The sequence below is a fragment of the Myxine glutinosa genome, chromosome 14 (assembly GCF_964187855.1).
Source record: "Myxine glutinosa chromosome 14, kmMyxGlut1.1, whole genome shotgun sequence".
In the NCBI taxonomy this organism is placed as follows: Eukaryota; Metazoa; Chordata; class Myxini; order Myxiniformes; family Myxinidae; genus Myxine; species Myxine glutinosa.
In genome coordinates, this window is record NC_136274.1 from 64,802,838 (window position 1) to 64,825,872 (window position 23,035).

Here is a 23,035-nt window from a genome sequence, read left to right on the forward strand (position 1 = left end):
GTGGAAGGAGGGATGGATGAGTGGTAGGAGGGATGGATGAGTGGTAGGAGGGATGGATGAGTGGTAGGAGGGATGGATGAGTGGAAGGAGGGATGGATGAGTGGTAGGAGGGATGGATGAGTGGTAGGAGGGATGGATGAGTGGAAGGAGGGATGGATGAGTGGAAGGAGGGATGGATGAGTGGTAGGAGGGATGGATGAGTGGTAGGAGGGATGGATGAGTGGAAGGAGGGATGGATGAGTGGAAGGAGGGATGGATGAGTGGTAGGAGGGATGGATGAGTGGAAGGAGGGATGGATGAGTGGAAGGAGGAATGGATGAGTGGAAGGAGGGATGGATGAGTGGAAGGAGGGATGGATGAGTGGTAGGAGGGATGGATGAGTGGTAGGAGGGATGGATGAGTGGAAGGAGGGATGGATGAGTGGAAGGAGGGATGGATGAGTGGAAGGAGGGATGGAAGAGTGGAAGGAGGGATGGATGAGTGGTAGGAAGGATGGATGAGTGGTAGGAGGGATGGATGAGTGGAAGGAGGGATGGATGAGTGGAAGGAGGGATGGATGAGTGGAAGGAGGGATGGATGAGTGGAAGGAGGGATGGATGAGTGGAAGGAGGGATGGATGAGTGGAAGGAGGGATGGATGAGTGGAAGGAGGGATGGATGAGTGGAAGGAGGGATGGATGAGTGGAAGGAGGGATGGATGAGTGGTAGGAGGGATGGATGAGTGGAAGGAGGGATGGATGAGTTGAAGGAGGGATGGATGAGTGGAAGGAGGGATGGATGAGTGGAAGGAGGGATGGATGAGTGGAAGGAGGGATGGATGAGTGGTAGGAGGGATGGATGAGTGGAAGGAGGGATGGATGAGTGGAAGGAGGGATGGATGAGTGGAAGGAGGGATGGATGAGTGAAATGAAGAATGGATGAGTTGAAGGAGGAATGGATGAGTGGAATGAAGAGTGGATGAGTGGACAGAGTCCTGTGGACAGATGAGATGTGTATCACCTGTGGGATGGATAATCTCGAGAGAAGAATGAGTGGAAGGAGGGATGGATTGATCTCAAAGGAGGAATTGGATGAGTGTTGGGAGGGATGGATGAGTCGAAGGAAGGATGGATGAGTGAAATGAAGAATGGATGAGTGGAAGGAGGGATGGATGAGTGGAATGAAGAATGGATGAGTGGACAGAGGGATAGATAATCTCGAGAGATGAATGAGTGGAAGGAGGGATGAATTGATCTCAAAGGAGGAATTGGATGAGTGTTAGGAGGGATGGATGAGGCGAAGGGGGATGAATGAGTGGAAGGAGGGATGGATTGATCTCAAAGGAGGAATTGGATGAGTGGAAGGAGGGATGGATAATCTCGAGAGATGAATCAGTTGAAGGAAGGATGGATGATCTCGAAGGATGGATGGAAGAGTGGAAGGAGGAATGGATGATCTCGAAGGATGAATGGAAGAAGGGATGGATGATCTCGAAGGATGGATAGAAGAGTGAAAGGTGGGATGGACGATCTCAAGAGATAAATCAGTTGAAGGAGGGATGGATGGATCTCTCGAATGAATAATTTCATTGGTTGCTGAATCAAGAGCAAGATGACCTGGATCAACCTACAATGAAGAGCAATGCGCTGAATCCCCTCCAACAATTATTGTCCGTGGTGCTTTGAATCTGTGCAAGTGCATCATTTTGATTGGATGTTGAAGATATGGGCGGGGTTTCACAGGCTAATCGACTATTTATAGCGCACAACTATTACTGATGTTAGTCTCCTGTCTATTAGTGTATTAATTACGTGCTATTGGAATGTACCTTTTAAACCTTTCGACCAAAGACAGAAAATGCGCAACATCATACAGTAAGACAGGGATTTGCAGGGACGCCAAACATCGCACGTCTTGTATTTACCACAGAGTAAATCGTCCATTGCACCGAAATAGCATTTCCGTCCGCCAGACTGGTAACGGCGTGATGACGTACTTCCTGCCTGAAGCGCTTTCGACGATTCACGGAAAACCGTGAAGTTTAAGCAAAGCGGTGACAAAGAAAAGGAAGGTTCACACAGAAAATGGCTCCTGTGAAGATAAAGAAGAGACCCAATGTTCGACTGGTGGGTATCATCTGTGTGTATCACCTGTGTAGAGAATGTAGCTATCGATAAAAGTGACAAAATAAAGACACTACGAAACCAAGAATGAAGACTTCCATCGGAAATATCCATTCCGCAGCCGTTTCCGCCTTCCGGTGAGAGAAAATATTTTCAATGTCCGTGAATGAATTCTGTGATATTAGTATTACTGACGTAGCTCAGGTGGCACTGGACATGCGTTTTTTTCGACGGAGACAAATTTGCGGAGGAACTCTTGACCCTTTTACCTCACAATGATCGCACGACAGGTGAGGACATGTTTAATTCAGTGTACACCTTTATGTACGAAGTAGGTTTTGACGTGGCTCAAATGATTTCGATTACCACAGATGGCGCTCCCGCCATTATACTTATATATATATATTGTTACAGACGTGGCTTAGATGTTATTTACCGAGCGGTTTGGTATGACCACGTCTGCACAAGTTACCCGATTATACCCGAACGTTGACTAATCGCGCTACGCTAGATCAATGAAGGAAAAGACACACGGCTGGGATTAAAATGACGCGACACCAGGGATACGGTTCTCAAGACCTCCGGAGGAGGTTATATTGTAACGGAAGGTTAGATTACAACTACAAGAGGGACAGCATAGTAAGATAAGCACTTAGACACACTCTTATATTATTCCCAACAGACGACAGATAAACGGGACAAAAGGCTGACTCACACGGGGTTTGATGGCTAGGAAAGGCAGGATCGATGGCTCCAGGTGCACCTGGGCTCAAAGGTCAGAATCGACTCGGTCCGGTCCAGAGATGCGGGGAGGTATTCAGCGCTCGTACGTGGCAACTTCTCTCTCCAGGCTGGGGGCGCATCTGACCTCACATCCGGTGAGTCGCTTCGTATCTCCGGTGGGGAGTGACACGCCCTCGGCTCGTTAGCTCCGCCCCAGATGGAATCGGCACGTCGCCTCTCATTGGGTGCGTGCGGGGGGGGGGGGGTTACCGGCTCCGCCCTTGACGGGGGACTGACAAGGAGCCCCTTCGTGGTAACCCCGTGGAGCGCATGGTCCGGCGCGCATTGTCAATGGCGGCTAACCGAGCCGGTGTGATGACGCACACTCCCCCCGCGCAGCGTCGTTGTTGTTGTAATTGTTGTTGTAGTTGTAGTTGTAGTTGTAGTTGTAGTTGTTGTTTGGGGAAGAAGATGGAAGGAGGTATGGGAAAGGTCCTAAACTCACTACTGGTGCCATATAATCACATTCTGGTGCAACGAAGAGTCAGAATTAATGGAAAGGAGTCCTTAACTGACATAGACTAAGAATAACTAGCAAGATGTCCGAAAGTTGTCTACGTGAGATGCGGTGGACCTGGGCACGACATTTAATGGGGGAAAAAGGGGAAGGTCGGCTCTACTGATTGTTGTTTACAGACAATGGGACTAGGGAATGGGGGATTGGGGATAGTTGGGGAGTATTGGGGAAATAGGGGAATATTTACAAGCGGATATGGAGGCCAAATTCCATATTCGCAACATTGCACCCTTCTCTACCCTCGGGGCGTCCCGACCCGATAAATTTTTACCTACTTTAGTGTGGCACGCAATGTAGTTCCCTCTACTATTAACTCTACCCTGAGTGCGACAGTTTTACAGATATTCACAAATGAGTAAATATGTCCCCCTGCGACGTTGCACCCTTCTCCTCACAGAAACACACCCACAGGATAACCGAATCCGGAAAGAATCCTCAAACTAAACATACAGCCGGTAGGGAGCATTATTTACACAAGACTACGCTGATATTTACACTACGATCCAGGACCTGTTTTTGGAGGAACACATGCAGATGTTATGCATAGAGAGAGCACGCATGCTAGCATCGATACACCAACCCACGAGTGCTCTGTGGCCTACGGCCTTTAATAATGTGCAGAGCACCCCTTCCAAGCATCAAGCACCACCCCATCACACAGTGAGCACCATCCGGTGCACCAATAAAGTGTCTATAAATCACCGGTGGTGTCGCAGCCGGCCGATGTTCTGCCGCTGGTCTTGCCTTCATGTGGTGCACTTGGCCTTCTTACTTCTTTTAAACAAAATAAAGAAAGGCGCCAACCGCGTCCATTTCTTTATTGTGGCCGTCAGGGGGCCAACTATAAGTGGTTCACCTGTATGGCATAGGTGCCACGTTGACCCATAGGTCCATCCACGGGTGGTGCTTGGCCGCAAAAGAGCTGCGGTCCATTGTGGGTGGCCACAAACATTGCGGTCCATATGGTGTATCGATCCAAGCAGCAAACAGCGAAAGTGCAGGCCCACAACTGCGAAGCCAGCACCTCTCTCTCTCCTCTCTCTCTGCCCCAAAGCCAGATCCTCGGAGGTGGGAGACAAAGAAGCAGACAAGTGAGTAAGGTGGTAAGGGCGCAAAAGTGCACGCAATGCAAGGTAATGCACACTGGGGGCACATGGGAACCAGGTGAGACAGGTACGTTCCTATCGTACGCCCCCCCCCCCCCCACCAGGTAACCTACATGGCCCCTCCCTTACCCCTTACTGTATCCACACAACACAACACTACCCATAAACATCTACTTTACAAATCAACAAACATCCCTACTGTCTTCCCCGTTCCTCCCATAAACCAAATTCGTCTTCTCTCCCTCCTAACCAATCAAATTTGCCATTTTCAACTCTCATCCAAATTTGCCATCTCCAACTGCACATCAAAATTTGCCATTACCAATTCATCATCAGTCCCTCCTAGGGAGGGAGAGATGGAATCACCCCAATGTCTCATCCACGTCGTGATGCGTCTCACAATCCACACAGCAATTTCATTTCCTGCAACAAAACAAAGAAAACACAGGTGTGGAGTCATCATCATCACCACAGGTAAGTGGCTGCGTATGGTGCGACAGGTTCATCAATCCTAACTATTTCCTAAATGACTTTAACAACTTTACACTACCCGGGGTCTTTCTCCGGCCAAACCATTGGCCCTCTTACACTATGGGTTCTAAAAACCAATTCCCATTGACCAAACTGTGGTGCTTTTCAATTTGGGGTCTCACTCCCCCGATTCATCTCCCGGTGCCCTCGCACAATTTCTGGGCCGCGACGTGTACCTCTCCCAGCGGGTCTACCCACCTGCACACCTCCGCCACTGCAGTTGCCTCCGAGCTTACCTGCTCCCTGCCCTAACCTAACTACCTGGGGAAGGCCCTCTGGCCCTCTCCCCACTCGGTGCCCTCTCTGGCACTGGGCTACCCGGGTCCGTCCTCCGGATCCTCGGGCCCCACTGACACTAACGGCTCCCAGAGCCCACCTGCGGCCTCACCTGGCCGACATCCTCACAGTGGTGGAGTGCCCAACCAACTACACGCACTAACAGGCTACACGCCCAGCCATTTCCACAACACTAATGCACCCATCCACAACACCATTCTGCAACCGCACCACAAATGCCAATATCCAACCACTATTTACCTATACCCTCTACCTAACACTTACACTACCCGCCCCGGGTATCCGTGAAAGGGGTCCACTCTTCCCCCATCCACACCTTCGCACCATGCACACCACTCCGTACCACCTACTCCAACTCTCTCCACACACCTGTACTTGCACACCTGTGCTCTCACACCTGGTGCCACCTGCACCCTTCTCTCCCCAAGCGCATTCGCGCTGATCCACACACTCATTACTCACACACTGCTCCACACACCTGTCCAGTTGCACACCTGTGCAATCACACCTGTTCAATTCTCACACACACGGCATCATCTCAGCTAACTACTCCCTTCTGAAACTTGCGCTTCCCAGTCGTCCCTTTAAACTATTGCGCTCCCACGTCATTATCATCCACACTAATCTACCTGCGTCCCCACTACAGGTATCAGTCACTAACTAAACTTAACGTTACCTAATGTCACCTTCTAGGGCCCTATCAATATAACCTAACCCACCCGGGCTAGTTTTCACTGCCATACACCCCATAAACTATTGCGCATTTGCCCCCCAGCATGGGAAGGGTGGCAGATTTGCCATCCCACCCCATCGGGGGTCTCTCACTACCAATTTTGCACATCAAATTTCAACAAATTAAAAATTTGCCAATCCTACTCATCATCTGCCAATCACTACTGCCAATCCTTGGCCAATCATCAAATTTTGTTTTTCTCCAATTTTGGGTCCAAAACACTAACCTCATCACCCAGTCTACTCACTAATACCTCTCGGTGCGCCAATTCCTGTCCAAAGCCCGGCTTCGTAAAGCCAAGCCATGGATGCGGGTTGGTTGGTGCCAGCGGCTGGACACGTCCCGCATTCGGTGCAGGGACGGGGGCTTACCCGGGCCGAGATCCCACGCACCATCTCGGCGTGGAGCCATCCAATGTCCCGATCTCGACCTGCCGGACTGCCTCAACAAAAAGTGGTCGCCATGACGACCCTTTCTATCGGGCTGCCCGCTCCGCCTAGTGGAGCACGGACGCGGCCGTTCAACGCGAGGCCCAGCACGCACCGAGGGCCCGATTCGGCTAAAAGTCGACCTAACCTCTAACCCGTGTAACGTCGATGCTTCACCTGCATGCTTACACCCCGCAGCCCGTTCCTTGCTCACACATCCAGCCGTCCCCATGCTCCTCGTACCTTTCCTTACACATCCAGGTACCCTCATTCCACTCACAGCCTTGGTCACACACCTGACCACCGAACACTTTGGCACACATTCGTTGGTCGCACACCTCACCAACACACCTCTTCGCGCCCCCTCTTCTGTCACCTCCTCTGTGACAATCACAGGTGTGCCCTCATTCGCACACCCAACCACGTGCCTCACCACCAACTCCAGCGTGCATTCCCACTCACGCTCTACCATTCCAGGTGTGCATCCTTCCATCCCAGGTGTACATCCTCGCTCACCTGTCACAACCAACTCACTCTCCTTGTCACTCTCACTACTCTCACCTCCATTCTTGACAGCGCACTCACCCTTACTCTTGACAGCGCACTCTTTCCCCATGCACCTGTCCGTCACACACCTTTCTCGCGCACACTCTTGCGCACACTCTCCCGTTACACCCTCCGTAACACTCACCACACCACGCTTCCATGTGCTCCCTCGCACACGCGCTACGACCGACTCACTCTCGCCAGCACCCTCACTCCTTGGCACGCACTTTTTCCTCACACACCCCAGAGTCGGACTTTCTCGCACACCTCCTCTTTCGCACACCAGACCTGTCGCACACTTCACCAATGGCCTCTCACGAACACCCGGGTCCATCTCGACCCCCAAGCTTCTTAAATCACCTGGCGCATCATACGCACGACCATATTGGTCACCACTTACACCGGGTCCTCTTCCTCTTCGCTTCTCCTCCATCACCTGCGAATCCCTCATCCGGTTAATGAGCACATCATCACGATCCAAACACAGACTTTGGACCAATTCTTTTACTTCCTCCTTTATCTCTTTCTTATCCTCTCTCCGTCGCTTCTTAATTTCGCTCATCCCTTCTTCCACTTCTTCTAATTTCTGCTTCACCTCTTTTATGTCCCGGTACGTCTCCTCAAGCTCGTCCTCCAAGGCTACCTTGACCGTTTCCATGTGCGTCCTCACCTGCCGGTCCTTCGTCTCCATTACCTCTACCACCTCGTCCAACCTCGTTGTCAGTCCCTCACGTACCATCTGACATTCCCTCTTCGTCGCTACCAAGTCATTTTTTAAGTCATTTTGTGTCGCTTTTAACCCTCCTATTACCGCTGTGTTCTTCTTTACCTAGTCCGTTAGTTCTTTTTGTCCCTCCGTCAGCTGTTCTACTTCCTGCGTCAGGTCCTCTATGCCCCCTTGTAACTTTACAGTCCCCTTTCTCACCTCCTTCTCCATGTGCTCCTTACAGTGCCTCACCTCCTCGCGCACTCCTCCGACCTCCTCACTCACACCTCTTCTGATCTCCTCTCCCATCACTTGCATCTCCTGCCCAGATGCCACCCTCATCTGCTCCATTTCCTCCCTGTGAGCATCCAGTTTGGTTTCTACCCCCATTCTGACCCCCTCTATCTGCTGCCCCATTTGGTTAACTTCCCTTTCCGCTTGGTCCCTCATGTCCCTCAATTTGCCTTCCATACTGTTTTCTAACCCTATTAACCCATTTCTCACTCCCTCTATCTGATTCTCCTGGGCAGCCATTCTATTTTCCACCCCCGTTAACCCATGTTTCACCCCTTCTATCCCATTGTCTAACCCCTCAAATTTCTTGTCTAACTCCTTAAAATTATTGTCTAACCCCTCAACGGTACCCCTCGCTTCGTCCCTCATTACCCCCATTTGGTTTCCCATCCTGTTTTCCATCCCTTTGAAATTATCGTCTGTTTTTACCATAAAGGCCATCATCTGTTTCATAAACAGGTTCCAATTCATTGGCATCTCGGGTTCGGCTACCGCGCGCTCTTGCGAGGCGCCATTTTGCGCGCCCGCAACGTCGGGCGCAACGACGCTATTTTGTGCGTCTGCTACCCTCGCTGCTTCGCTCTCCTCCTGTCCCTCAATTTGGTCCTGGACCGACCCTGCCTCACTCTCCCCTACCGGACCCCAGCTGTCTTGGTCTGCCATAGCGCGACTTTCAAAATTCGGGTTTTTATTTTTGTAAAACAAATTCAAATTTCGCCGTTATAATTTCGCGCGGGAAACGCGCTCCGAATCGATTCTAATTGTTACAAATTTGGGCCTAATAAATTTAGTCCCGGGTTCGAATTCCACTCCTCGACACCAATTGTTACAGACGTGGCTTAGATGTTATTTACCGAGCGGTTTGGTATGACCACGTCTGCACAAGTTACCCGATTATACCCGAACGTTGACTAATCGCGCTACGCTAGATCAATGAAGGAAAAGACACACGGCTGGGATTAAAATGACGCGACACCAGGGATACGGTTCTCAAGACCTCCGGAGGAGGTTATATTGTTACGGAAGGTTAGATTACAACTACAAGAGGGACAGCATAGTAAGATAAGCACTTAGACACACTCTTATATTATTCCCAACAGACGACAGATAAACGGGACAAAAGGCTGACTCACACGGGGTTTGATGGCTAGGAAAGGCAGGATCGATGGCTCCAGGTGCACCTGGGCTCAAAGGTCAGAATCGACTCGGTCCGGTCCAGAGATGCGGGGAGGTATTCAGCGCTCGTACGTGGCAACTTCTCTCTCCAGAGTCCAGGCTGGGGGCGCATCTGACCTCACATCCGGTGAGTCGCTTCGTATCTCCGGCGGGGAGTGACACGCCCTCGGCTCGTTAGCTCCGCCCCAGATGGAATCGGCACGTCGCCTCTCATTGGGTGCGTGCGGGGGGGGGGGTTACCGGCTCCGCCCTTGACGGGGGACTGACAAGGAGCCCCTTCGTGGTAACCCCGTGGAGCGCATGGTCCGGCGCGCATTGTCAATGGCGGCTAACCGAGCCGGTGTGATGACGCACACTCCCCCCGCGCAGCGTCGTTGTTGTTGTAATTGTTGTTGTAGTTGTAGTTGTAGTTGTAGTTGTAGTTGTTGTTTGGGGAAGAAGATGGAAGGAGGTATGGGAAAGGTCCTAAACTCACTACTGGTGCCATATAATCACATTCTGGTGCAACGAAGAGTCAGAATTAATGGAAAGGAGTCCTTAACTGACATAGACTAAGAATAACTAGCAAGATGTCCGAAAGTTGTCTACGTGAGATGCGGTGGACCTGGGCACGACATTTAATGGGGGAAAAAGGGGAAGGTCGGCTCTACTGATTGTTGTTTACAGACAATGGGACTAGGGAATGGGGGATTGGGGATAGTTGGGGAGTATTGGGGAAATAGGGGAATATTTACAAGCGGATATGGAGGCCAAATTCCATATTCGCAACAATATATATACACACACCAGCCGAAAGCACCCAGCGTTGCCCGGGTTATTTTTGAATGAATTTACTACCATAATTCAGCTTTTACTCGCGGCCGTAGAAGATTGACTACTATAATTCAGCTCAGCTTTTAATTGCGAAATGGGCCCAGCCCAGCCAAAGCGGCCTCGACCGGCCTCGCCACCTCGCCTAAAACCTTCCCGGGGCTAGTCCTGACATTTTTGGTTATTTTTGAATGAATTTACTACTATAATTCAGCTTTTACTCGCGGCCATAGAAGATTGACTACTATAATTCAGCTCAGCTTTTAATTGCGAAATGGGCCCAGTCCGGCCGAAGCGGCCTCGACCGACCTCGCCTATAACCTTCCCGGGGCCAGATATTGTCTGGGCCATTTTAGGATTTCTGTGTGGAATAAGCTCAGATTTAGTAATTCTTTCAGCTTTTTTTTTTTTTTTTTTTCCACTGTAAACCAAAGTAATAGACATGTGGATACCAAAATAGTTTTTTTATTTCAACAATTTTCTGGAAGAATTGGTGCATTATCCCACGTGTTTTCATTATTTGAAAAAAGTGCAAGGGTGCCAATATCTTTGGCCACGACAGTATATATATTTAATCACTAACGATAGTTCTTGTGAGCTGAACTCCATAGTCTACAAGGTGAATATTGTCGCGTTTCTGGGGTGAAATTCCTGGGGTCGGATAGCCGAACGAGCTTTACACTCCAAGGCGTTCAAACCAATGGCGGTGTGAATATGTGCGGGGGATGAGGGCGGCGAAGCTCTTACCTGTACGATCACACTGGACGTCTTAGACCCTGGTAATCAATTCAAACCGACACGGAATTATAATGCAAAAATACCAGCTTTATTGAAAGAAATGCCGGTAACAAAATAATGCAAGGTAAACTAAAATTCCTAATCGAGGGACCCTCCACACGGACTCATATATAACACAAGGGGAAAAATAACTGGAAAATAATGCGCGTTTGTTTTTGTACTCAGCTTTGAGCAGCTCTTCAACCCTGTCGGGAATCGTCACAGCCCCCTCGTCCTTGCGCGGGAAAACACACCTTGGCGTGCAGTTCGTGCACTCCAGCCACGCTCGACCTCGTCGTCCGCTTCACACAGCACCGACATCTCTCAGCGCACCCAGACGATGCACAGCCAGCACCGACGAGCCAAGGAAAGGACAATGTGGTCATTTGAACCGATGAAAGCCAGGGATCTCGAAGACAAAATGTGCGACTGTGCACAGTCTATCCAAAACCAGGAAGCGAGAGGGATATCCAACTGCTCGTAATGGAGGCCAGCCCAGAGAGAGGGAATATATCGGGACCCAAGTCTTTTGTACCCAGGGCTCTTACGTCATCCGATGACGTCACGCCATGCTTCTATCAGCGAGTCCCATCTTATCGCTCTATCATACCGGACCAATCACTGCTCTTCAGGGCGTGGGCTTATGGGCCTGCCTGCTTGATATTGCGATGTGGCGGCTGGCGGCACCAGCAGTATTGTTCAATGTCCTGTTCCGGTTGTTTTTATTTAATGTTATAAATAATGCCGATTGCTTGGCTTGGCTATGTGTGTGTCGTGCGTTGTTATACGGAACAAAGGGAGAAGTACAGAGGTGATTTACATACAGGGAATTTACCATTAATCCCTAACTATTTAACATAACCCCACCCCTCGTCATGGGCACAAATATACACTCTTACGCGACATCCGGTCTAACGGATCCCTACTTATGGTACATGGCGGTTCTTCTTCTTCATCGCGACATACGGAGAATGGTAATCTATACACTTCTTCCTGGACTAAGGTATTTTATTGCCTTACCCCCCCCCCCCCCCCCACAAACGTAACAATATGTACCAAGTGTAACGGTCCAAGCCATGTGACTACATGTCTCTTAATTACGTACTGTTTGAACATCAGTTGCACCCTGACTACACATATGGAATGTACCTTTAGACTGCTGAGACTGAGTATCTTTCGACCCTTTAGCCTGCTGAGACCCCTTAGACCTTTGAAGACTCTAAGACTTTTAGACACAATTAGGCATTTACATCCTTTAGATACCTCCATACCTTCAGTCCTCCAAGACCTTTATGACCCCCAATATCCCTAAAGACCCAAAGATCCTTTAGATCTCCAAGACCACTTAAACCCCTTTGACACTTTTTACCTTTTGAGACCCTTTCAACACTTTAGACACATTTAAACCCCTAGAACCTTTAGACCCCACATATATTTTAGACCTTTACACCCCTTAAGTGCCTTGACTCCCTTTCGAACCCTCAGACCGTAACACCAATTAGACCGCTTACATCCTTCAGACATGTTAGATAGCTTGGACCCTTGACCATTTCGAGCTTTAGACCACTTAGACATTTTTAGACCCTTTTAACATGCTTGCGAGATTAGAACCTTTCGACCGCTTAGACCCTAACTATTATTGCAACGTATCCTTTAGACCTTTAGACCATTTAGAACCTTTTAGGCATACACCAATGAAACATCTATAGTTTTCTTGCAAAACACAGATTATACTTTTCCAGCAATTAATGTGCAAACTCGACCCACCCAGAGGGTGGCTACTCGGCTAGTAATGTGAATAAAAAGTGTGTGGGGTTGACATAGTCTTTTTAGCCTCAACATAATGTTAAGGTCATTACCAAATTAAAGACATTTTAACATTTCTCACCAAAATTCAACGAACATTTGTCTGATTGGAACGAAACTGCCCTCACTAGATAGTCTAGACTATAGCAAGGCACATTTACCCTTAATTAACACAATACACCTCCAGGTTAAAGATCAAGGTCAAATGGTGGTCTGAAAAATTAACGCATCACTCAATTTTGCCAACGCGGAATCTCAAAGACCGCTTGGCCTTCCAAGATGTTCTTGCATCATAATAGTGTACCTGCACTGAAGTTGTGCACCTGATATTTGATTAGTGTCCTTGATCTACTTTTTTTTTGGATTGTGACTGAATTAACAAAAACCACATTTTCCATACTAACTTTAATAATTTTCCTTTGATTTTCATGGTGTTGAGATTTTTGGATAGACTGTGCATGAGGGCACATTTTTTAAATTTATACTCTATCCCTAACTGTTGAAGGTCAAGGTGATATTGAGGTCTGAAAAAATAGAGCCATCATTGGACCACGGGCCAAGGGTAAGTCATGGGAGATCCACCAGTCGGGGGAGGCTTTCTCTTGTCGATCGCTTACCTAGTTTATATGGGGAATTATTGAACGACGTTAACAAATGTAGAAATTATCATTCTCTCGTTGTACAAATATTGTGAATTACCTGTTTCACTCAGCAGGTTATTGATGACACAGTTCCAGATGTAAATGCATGTTGTCAGTGTGTAATCACAAGAGCCTTTTAGGGCTGCCATTGCTCATATTACAGATAACTATTGTTATACTCGTATTTTGCTGTAATTGGTTCATTTTTTAATGAAATTGGAAAGCAACTATTTTGAAGGATGAACCATTGAGTAAATTGCATGTTATGGTAACATAACAGAGTGAAGGCCAAAGTGCCTGTATTATGCGTTCGACACACACGATCATGTGAAGCAGATAGATTTGAAACATTGCTTACCAATGATTCTCCTTCCAAGTATATTCAAGTATTTCCTAATATCCAAATTATATCCTCCTAAATGGGTTGGCCCGTTCTATGCTTGATCCAACTGGCCTCGCGAGATCCAACACAGTTAATAGGAAGCCTGAAACACGCATGCTCGGCCACATCCAAAATGTCAGCGGGGACCATGTCAGCTTGCTCACAGAATGATGAAAAGAACACTCACTTTTGTGGAGCATTCGCAGAGGTGGGTGATACAGCTGGGACATCATTGGGAATGACGCACGTGATGGGACACATGAGGACGAGATGACCCATTGTGTCCCGACCGCTGAGCTCGCTCTCAACCACAGTATGGCTTACATTCTGATGAACACACAAAGGCAATGCACACTATTTGAGGTTGTGCATAAAGCTCTGCCGAGCCTGGCCATAACATTATGTAGCATGACGTGATTGAGAGAAGGCCGCTTGTTTCGAGATGTTATGGCTTGTTCATTAATTTAATTAAGATTGTCAATTAGGCCATGAGTCAGGCCCCCAAATTTTGGCCACTGGTACCATCTGAGCGGAAATAATGCTCATAGTGATTTTTGGCCAGGTACGCACTCCTCGAGTTTGAAAATCTATGATAGTATTGCAGTGTTGTAGTTGTTTGTATTTTATCACTGTTTTTGTAACCTAATCCCAAAATAAACTAAAAAAAAAAAAAAGTACCTTGCACAGAATGAGACAGCCTACTTCAATCCTACTAATGGTTCTCTCTTGTATTATAATAATAATAATAATAATTCATTTATTTTGTATAGCGCTTTTCCAGAAGCCCAAAGGCGCTTTGACAGAGTGGAAAACATAATGCATAACAATACATGAAAACAACAATTGCAAAAAGACAAGAATCGATAGGGAAATATTTAAAGCAAAAGGAGGGAGAAGGAGAAGAGACCCATAGAGAATATAGACCATATTTATTTGACAATTGTTCGGCATGTAGCTCAGCCCATTTGCTCTTCAGAAAACGCTAATGAAAACCTATCATCCATTAATAAAAACTTCTCGTTCATTAATAAAAACCTCTCATTCATTGTTATCCATTTCAGGCAGAGAGCACGGAAGCCGCAACACTGCAGAAAATATAACTTCGTTTTCATAAAAAAGTGGAACAGAAAAGTTAATTTTGTGCATAACTTAAATAACTAGATGGTATTCAAAGAATACTTACCCTGCGAAGCGCTGCATAGAAAAAAATTGAGACATTGCTCATTTTAAAGAACTCCATGGGGAATATAATATGTTAATGATGATGTCATAGGTGGCTCCATTATGACGTCATCATTCGACAAGTACAGAACTTCATCCGATGAAGATGAAATTTATTGAGTGTCATCTGGGGATAAATTGGTGCAGAAAACAAAAATAATGATGACGTCATCGCTCATGTGTTTCGGTCGCTATATTTGTTTTGACACAAAAGCCTTAAACAACACGAAAACACATCCTGGCGAGGGTCTGCGATCTCTGATTGCTCTTTCTTGTTTTCCATATAGAGGTTTCAGAGATATAGAGGTGCAAAGTTTTTTTTTTTTCCCAAGATGGCGCCTGTACTACGTGACCTATGATGTCATAATTATCATTAGAAAAATTATACGGGAGGCACCCCTATGGTGAAGATTTAGTGTCCATTGCACCAACAGTTGCTAAGAAAAAAAGAATTTCATTACTTATCGAATCAAGCGTTGTACTTGTCGAATTATGACGTCATAATGAAGGCACCGATGACATCATCATTAACATATCTTATTCCCCATGGGGAGTACTTGACAATGAGCCACGTTTCAATTTTTTCCATTAAGCAGTTTGGGAGATATAGAGGTGTCACGTTTTTCCAAGATGGCGTCCATTCCAAGTAATCAATGACATCATAATTATCAGCAAAAAAATCTACAGGCAGAGGCGCTCATCCGGTAAAATTTCATGTCAATCGGACCAACGGTTGCTGAGAAAATGAATTTTAAAAATGCAGACACGGCACACATACGGCACACGTACGGCACACGGGACACGTACTCAACCGATTGCTAAACCCCGCTTTTCGCTTTGCGAGCTCAGGGTAATGATTAAATGATTACCATGTTTAGATACATGTATTCGAATGAAATTTAATAATTCAACCAAGAAAATACACTTCACGTCAGAAGTATATAAAAAATGTTATTTTAAAAATTGTTATTAAACAGATAATTCAAAAAATCAAGAAAAATCTCATATTTCTTTGTTTTTGTTTTTTTGTTTGTTTGCATGCTACAAACACTTCAACAAAGAAAACTTCCTGAAATAGCTTGGGGAGCATGGGTGATGCAAATATGACAAGAAGTTTCTTGTTTATTTCAAAATATAAATTTATCCACAGAAATAGATTTTTGCGAAATGTCCAGCAGAATATATTGTCCCCTTTTGGCAAATATGAACTTGTAAAGATTTATTAAGATATTCAGTGAAATAAAAACAGTTTATGTAACTATTTTATTTTAAATATTATAGTTAAATATGTCACTTCTACCCCCATATCGGAAAATCTCATAGTAATAAAAACCTTGTATGTCTTGTTCACAGTGCTTCCATTTTATTTATTACTACCAGTCACCAGTGGAAAAATCTATATTTGAACTAGAACTGTGAGCAGTGATGATAGGCTTCCAGAAAAAATGGCTGCCATACCACATGACTGATCATCATTTTCAAGAAATTTTCCTCATGGATAGTCGATAATATCTGTAAATTTTCGTTTGGATAGGTAAAGCGGTTCTGGAATATAGATTTTGAATTCTTTCTTCTTTAAATCCAAGATTGCCAGCATACCATGTGACTTATGATGTCATAGTTTGCAAAAAAAATCCACACGTGTAGTCAATCATATGTATGAAGTTTCGGATTGATCCGTTGAGTGGTTCTGGAGATATGGATTTCCATATATTTTTCCTTTAATCCAAGATGGCCACCATACTACATGACTGATGATGTGTTTGTTTCGTGTTGTTTATTTGTTTTGTTTGTTTCGTGTTGTTATAAAAAATATATTAAAAAAAACACATTTAGAGGCCATTTTTCCCCGCAAGCGGGGGTTGGCCTTTTTCGGGAACCGTGGTTGTTGTTGATTTTCGGTCCCCTTTTTGAAGCAATGTTTTACGGCCGGATGCCCTTCCTGACGCCAACCCTTTTTGCCGCCTTCAACGACAAACAGGGAATTACCAGTGAACTGGTACTCAATTTGCCGACCTCGGAAGGATGACAGGCTGAGTCAACCCCCCTGGTGTTAATTCAGCGATCGACTGGGAATTCGAACTCAGGATCCTCAGATCCTAAGCCGGCACCCTAGCCGCTAGCCCAACACCAGGCATCCCTTATTATTCTTCAATAACAACTTGTATTTTATTCTAGGAGAGTATCGTTCAATAACAACTTGTATTTTATTAGTCCCCTGCCGGTGTACACTGGAGGGGACTATAGGTTTGCACTCCGTCCCTCTGTCTGTCTGTCTGTCAGTCTGTCAGTCCGTCACGCAAAGAACAGTTTTCCGGACATTTTTTTTCTAAACTCTTAATGCTAATGATTTCAAACTTGGTACATGGTTTCCTTTGATAAGTTACAGATCAAATTCGAACTTCACGACGTTTCGATCATTTTTGACAAAGTTATGGCACTTTGAACTTTGGGAATTTCTCCAACAGTTTTCCAGACGACAGACTGCCGGTAGGGGACATGTATTGCAGCGCAATACTCAGAATGCTTGTTCTAGGAGGGTATTGTTCGATAACAACTGGTATTTTGTTCCAGGAGAATATTGTTCAATAACAACTTGTATTTTATTGAACGAGGGTATCCCTCAACAACAACTTGTATTTTATTCCGGGAGAGTATTGTTCAACAAGCATTCTGAGTATTGCGCTGCAATACATGTCCCCTACCAAAGTTCAAAGTGCCATAACTTTGTCAAAAATGATCGAATATGCAAATTTATGCACGGTTGATGCTGGTTTTCAAACTTGATCTGAGGTATGCTGAGACACGTGTGTCACGCCTCGCCTCATTGATAAGCCCGCAAGGTCGCTCCGTGGAGCGGCCTGCACGTATTGCACTGTGTGAATTATATAATTTATTACCAACTCACGGTCTGAGGTACTAGCGATTCAAGAGATATCCATTTTTAAAATATTTTCGTTTAATTAACGATATCTGCCAAACCACGTGCCCTATCGCAAATTCCAAAAGGGCATTTTAGTAGACTGACATGCTGAACAGATTTGTGAAGTTTCCCCTCGATTGGATCAAAAATGAGGGAGGGGCTCCGTTTTAAAGGTTCATGCTTAAAAACGTCATAACTCTGAAACCGTCAGTAATTTATGATATTTTTCGGTTCACGATCAATGATCGATGTGTATATATATGTTGCTCGGCTTGGCTCCGCCCGTTCCGAAAGCGCGGCACTGTGTCTCGCTTTTGACGTTTGCGAGACGAGGCTGAGAACGCGCAGTGCGGCTTGAGGAGAACTCGAGAATAAACAAGGGATATCCATTTTAAAAAATATTTTCGTTTAATTAATGATATCTGCCAAACCACGTGCCCTATCGCAAATTCCAAAAGGTCATTTTAGTGCTGAACAGATCTGTGAAGTTTCCCCTCGATTGGATCAAAAATGAGGGAGGAGCTCGTTTTTAAAGGTTCATGCTTAAAAACGTCATAACTCTGAAACCATGTGACGCATGACGTCATGCTCACTGACCTTTTTGTTCGTCATGGGTATGCGATTCTGCCTGCAAAGTTTGGCCTCGATCTGTTCAGCCGTTGCAGAGAAAAAGGGGTTTTCGTGTTTTCATGAAAACAATATGGCGGCCGCACCACTTGACCTGTGACGTCATAATTACCATTAAAATATTCTACAGACCGAGTCCATCATATGGTGAAATTTTTTTTATCCCAATCGGTCCAATTATTGCAGAGAAATTGGTTTTTAAAGGAAATTAAAACTTAAAATGGCACTGAGTTAAGGATCATCAGAATTATCAGAATTACCAAAGTTCAAAGTGCCATAACTTTGTTAAAAATGATCGAAACGTCGTGAAGTTCGAACTTGACCTGTAACTTATCATGAGGAAACCATGTGCCAAGTTTGAAATCATTAGCATTAAGCGTTTAGAAAAAACGTCCAGAAAACTGTTCTTTGCGTGACGGACTGACAGACGGCGGGACGGCATGCAAACCTATAGTCCCCTCCGGTGTGCACCTGTAGGGGACTAATAACAACTTGTATTTTATTCCAGGAGAGTTTTGTTCAATAACAACTTGTATTTTATTCTAGGAGAGTATTATTCAACAAGCATTCTGAGTATTGCGCTGCAATACATGTCCCCTACCAAAGTTCAAAGTGCCATAACTTTGTCAAAAATGATCGAATATGCAAATTTATGCACGGTTGATGCTGGTTTTCAAACATGATCTGAGGTATGCTGAGACACGTGTGTGTCACGCCTCGCCTCGTTGATGAGCCCGCAAGGTCGCTCCGTGGAGCGGCCTGCACGTATTGCACTGTGTGAATTATATAAATTATTACCAACTCACGGTCTGAGGTACTAGCGATTCAAGAGATATCCATTTAAAAAAAAAACATTTTCGTTTAATTAACGATATCTGCCAAACCACGTGCCCTATCGCAAATTCCAAAAGGACATCTTAGTAGACTGACATGCTGAACAGATCTGTGAAGTTTCCCCTCGATTAGATCAAAAATGAGGAAGGAGCTCGGTTTTAAAGGTTCATGCTTAAAAACGTCATAACTCTGAAACCATGTGTAATTTATGATATTTTTTGGTTCACGATCAATGATCGATGTGTATATATATGTTGCTCAGCTTGGCTCTGCCCCTCCGGAAAGCGCGCGCTGTGTCGAGCGGTTGACGTTCGCGAGACGAGGCTGAGGACGCTCGGTGCGGCTTGAGGAGAACTCCAGAATAAACAAGAGATATCCATTTTTAAAAATATTTTCATTTAATTAACGATATCTGCCAAACCACGCGCCCTATCGCAAATTCCAAAAGGACATTTTAGTAGATTGATATGCTGAACAGATTTGTGAAGTTTCCCCTTGATTGGATCAAAAATGAGAGAGGAGCTGTTTTAAAGGTTCATGCTTAAAAACGTCATAACTCTGAAACCATGTGACGTATGACGTCATGCTCGCTGACTTTTTTGTTCGTCATGGGTATGCGATTCTGCATGCAAAGTTTGGCCTCGATCTGTTCAGCCGTTGCAGAGAAAAAGGGGTTTTCGTGTTTTCATGAAAAACAATATGGCGGCTGAACCACGTGACCTGTGACGTCATAATTACCATTAAAATATTCTACATAACGAGTCCATCATATGGTGAAATTTTTAAATCTCAATCGGTCCTATTATTGCAGAGAAAATCTTTTTTAAAGGAAATTAAAACTTAAAAAGGCACTGAGTTAAGGATCACCAGAATTATCAGAATTCCCAAAGTTCAAAGTGCCATAACTTTGTCAAAAATGATCGAAACGTCGTGAAGAACGAACTCGATCTGTAACTTATCATGAGGAAACCATGTGCCAAGTTTGAAATCATTAGCATTAAGCGTTTAGAAAAAAATTCTGGAAAACTGTTCTTTGCGTGACGGACTGACGGACTGACAGACTGACGGACTGACGGACGGAGCGACGGCGTGCAAACCTATAGTCCCCTCCGGTGTACACCGGTAGGGGCCTAATAACAACTTGTATTTTATTCTAGGAGAGTATTGTTGACTAACAACCGGGAAAATATCATGACATTAATAAAACTCCAAAATCCCTCAAAATGAGGTCATTTTAAAGTTTGGGGTGGGGTAACATTTTCTGTTGTACTAATTTTAATTTACTATCCTGTAATTTTTATTTTTATTTCTATGGTTTACTGTTTAATTTACTTATACTATATTGTCTTGTCCATAGCTAGTTAAAACCAGCTTTGGACGAATAGCCGAGACAGGTTTACTTCCGAGGCTGCAACTCGAAAAATGGCGGTATTTTTGTTGCGTGTGGGACGAAGGAATGCGAAGCGTTTATCTGAACGGAAAACACTGGTTTATTCTAAAACCACAAATGAGTAAACAGGACAGTCAATTCAACAAATATGATTTAATGAAAAGAAATCAAAGAATGAAAATGAAGGTTGAGGTAAAACTAAAATTTTAACTGAGGTACCTCCACATATGGACTCAAAAACGGACACACAGGGGAAAAACAACAAACAACCACCTTTAGAGGCCATTTTTCCCCGCAGAGCGGGGGTTGGCCTTTTTCGGGCACCGTGGTCCCCTTTTTGAAGCAATGTTTTATGGCCGGATGCTCTTCCTGCTGCCAACCCTGTTAGTCGCCTCTTGCAACACACAGGGAATTACCAGTGAGCAGGTACTCAATTTGCTGACCTCGGAAGGATGACAGGCTGAGTCAACCCCCTGGCGTTAATTCAGCAATCGACCGGGATTCAAACCCAGGATCCTCGGATCCCAAGCCGGCACCCCAACCGCGAAGCCAGCACCAGGCTTACACACAGGGGAAAGGTAAAATAAAATGAAATACCTTTTCAGTGCCAGCACTTAGCTCTGGCCCCATGAGTTCCTCTGCGAGGTTGGCAGCTAGGAACGAGGCACAGAGCTCAATGTCCCTCTGGTGGGAAGCTAAAATATGGCGCCGACGTTGACTGCCGCGCACCAAAATCGCTCTGATATGGTGACGTCGGACGCCGCACGTAGAAGGCACCATGGGCGCCCAGGGATGAGCCTTTTTCCACACACTGTTTATCCTTGTAACGGACATTGTGACCTTCAGCTCCCTGGTGGAGCACCACCGTCAAAACCTCCTCAAAACGCCACACAATTGTCCCGACCAAGATGATCAAGGTGGCACAGCCTCCTTGTCCAAAACCAAGAGAGAGTGACCTCCTCTTCACTCTACAGAGCCAATTATATTGTTCGGGGCGTGACCTGACGGCTTTCACTTCCACGCCCATTGTCCCCTCCGGGGGAGTGGCCTTTTGCCGTGAGTTTTCATGTGGGCGGGCTTACTTGCCGTGAGTGTTTATAGGGCCGGCGCTGGTTGTAAATGTTGTTGATTGGGGGTTTTCATGGCCGGCCTTGTAAATGTAAAATGTTGGGGAAAATCACAGAGGGAAAACCACATACTGGGGAAAACTAACCTTAATCCCTAACTCATTAGCACTGCTCTATTTAAGTACATCGAGATTTCTCCTACGCATCCATGGTCCATGCTATAATTATACAATTCCACCTTTCCTATGGGATCTTTTTACCTACCCCGCATAAACGTAACAACATATTATTTACTACTTATATTATAATTTACTACTTATTTTAAGTTACTACTACAATAAAAAAATTAACATAGTATTTAGTTATTTGGATTCCTCAAAAGATTTGCTACAAACCTGTGTAATTATATGTATTCCAGAATTAGATTGTTCATATGGATCATGTTCCAAAATAAATGAGTCCAATGCTTTTCTCAAAACAAAATGATGTATTATACAGGACACGGTACTGCAATGTAAACACTACTAATAAACAGTTTTTAACTTGGACATCCTTAAAAATCCTTGCTGAAAAGCTACTGACCTCAGCCACAGGTGGGTCAAATTTCAATGTTAAAGTATGAAGAATGAAAAATACCATTTGGTGGAAATAAGATGACTTACTTTGTGTTGCTCATTTTCAGAAAACTTGATTTTCGGGTAGAGTTATAAAAAGGGTGATATCACACAAAAATCTACCACCACTGCAATGTCACCCCATATTGTCCAATCCTAGGGGATTTGCAGTGCATACCTAACAAAAATCACGATGAGTATTACTCCCCCCAGAGGGTACCAAGCAACCCTACTGGCTCATGGACTAACTGCCATCGCAAGTCCTTGTCAAACAACATGGAAGAACTGAGCAGAGGTCCTCATGCACAGCACCTGTTCGTTTCCAGGGATACAGTGAGATGTTTACGATGCATAAGCAAATCTAGAGAAGAAGGTCGGCTTTAATTTCTCGACAAATTGTGTCGCTAAGTGGAGTGCAGCTTTTTCTCATTCTGAGACATTTCCATTTGAATTAACACACTCTTCAACAACTCTTCTGGGGATCTGCACTCCATAATGTGTGATTCATCTGGGATTTTGGAAAAAGACCATGAACAATTGTTTTCTCTCCAATCAATGAAGTCACAACTTTTATTACCATCTGGAAGTGAGCATGTTTTACCATGTCATGTGACTTGGTCAGGAAGTAGTCGGTCGATCGCTGCGAAAAATGTTAAAATAAATAACAAAAATGATAATCGTAAAATTGCGACTCACACTGTGAACTGTTGTTGCACACTCGTCCC

The 23,035-nt window shown here is 45.3% G+C and overlaps 1 protein-coding gene across 1 annotated transcript in view; it reads right to left on the reverse strand.

Annotated features, from left to right (window-relative positions):
• Nucleotides 1-13,929, reverse strand: part of LOC137439874 (uromodulin-like 1) — a 37,744-nt gene extending 23,815 nt beyond the window's left edge. The window contains exon 1 of the mRNA XM_068136072.2: nt 13,822-13,929. Within this exon, the coding sequence (XP_067992173.2) occupies nt 13,822-13,913 (92 nt within the window). The 5' untranslated portion in view covers nt 13,914-13,929. The remainder of the gene's footprint in view (nt 1-13,821) is intronic.
• Nucleotides 13,930-23,035: the final 9,106 nt, after the last annotated feature.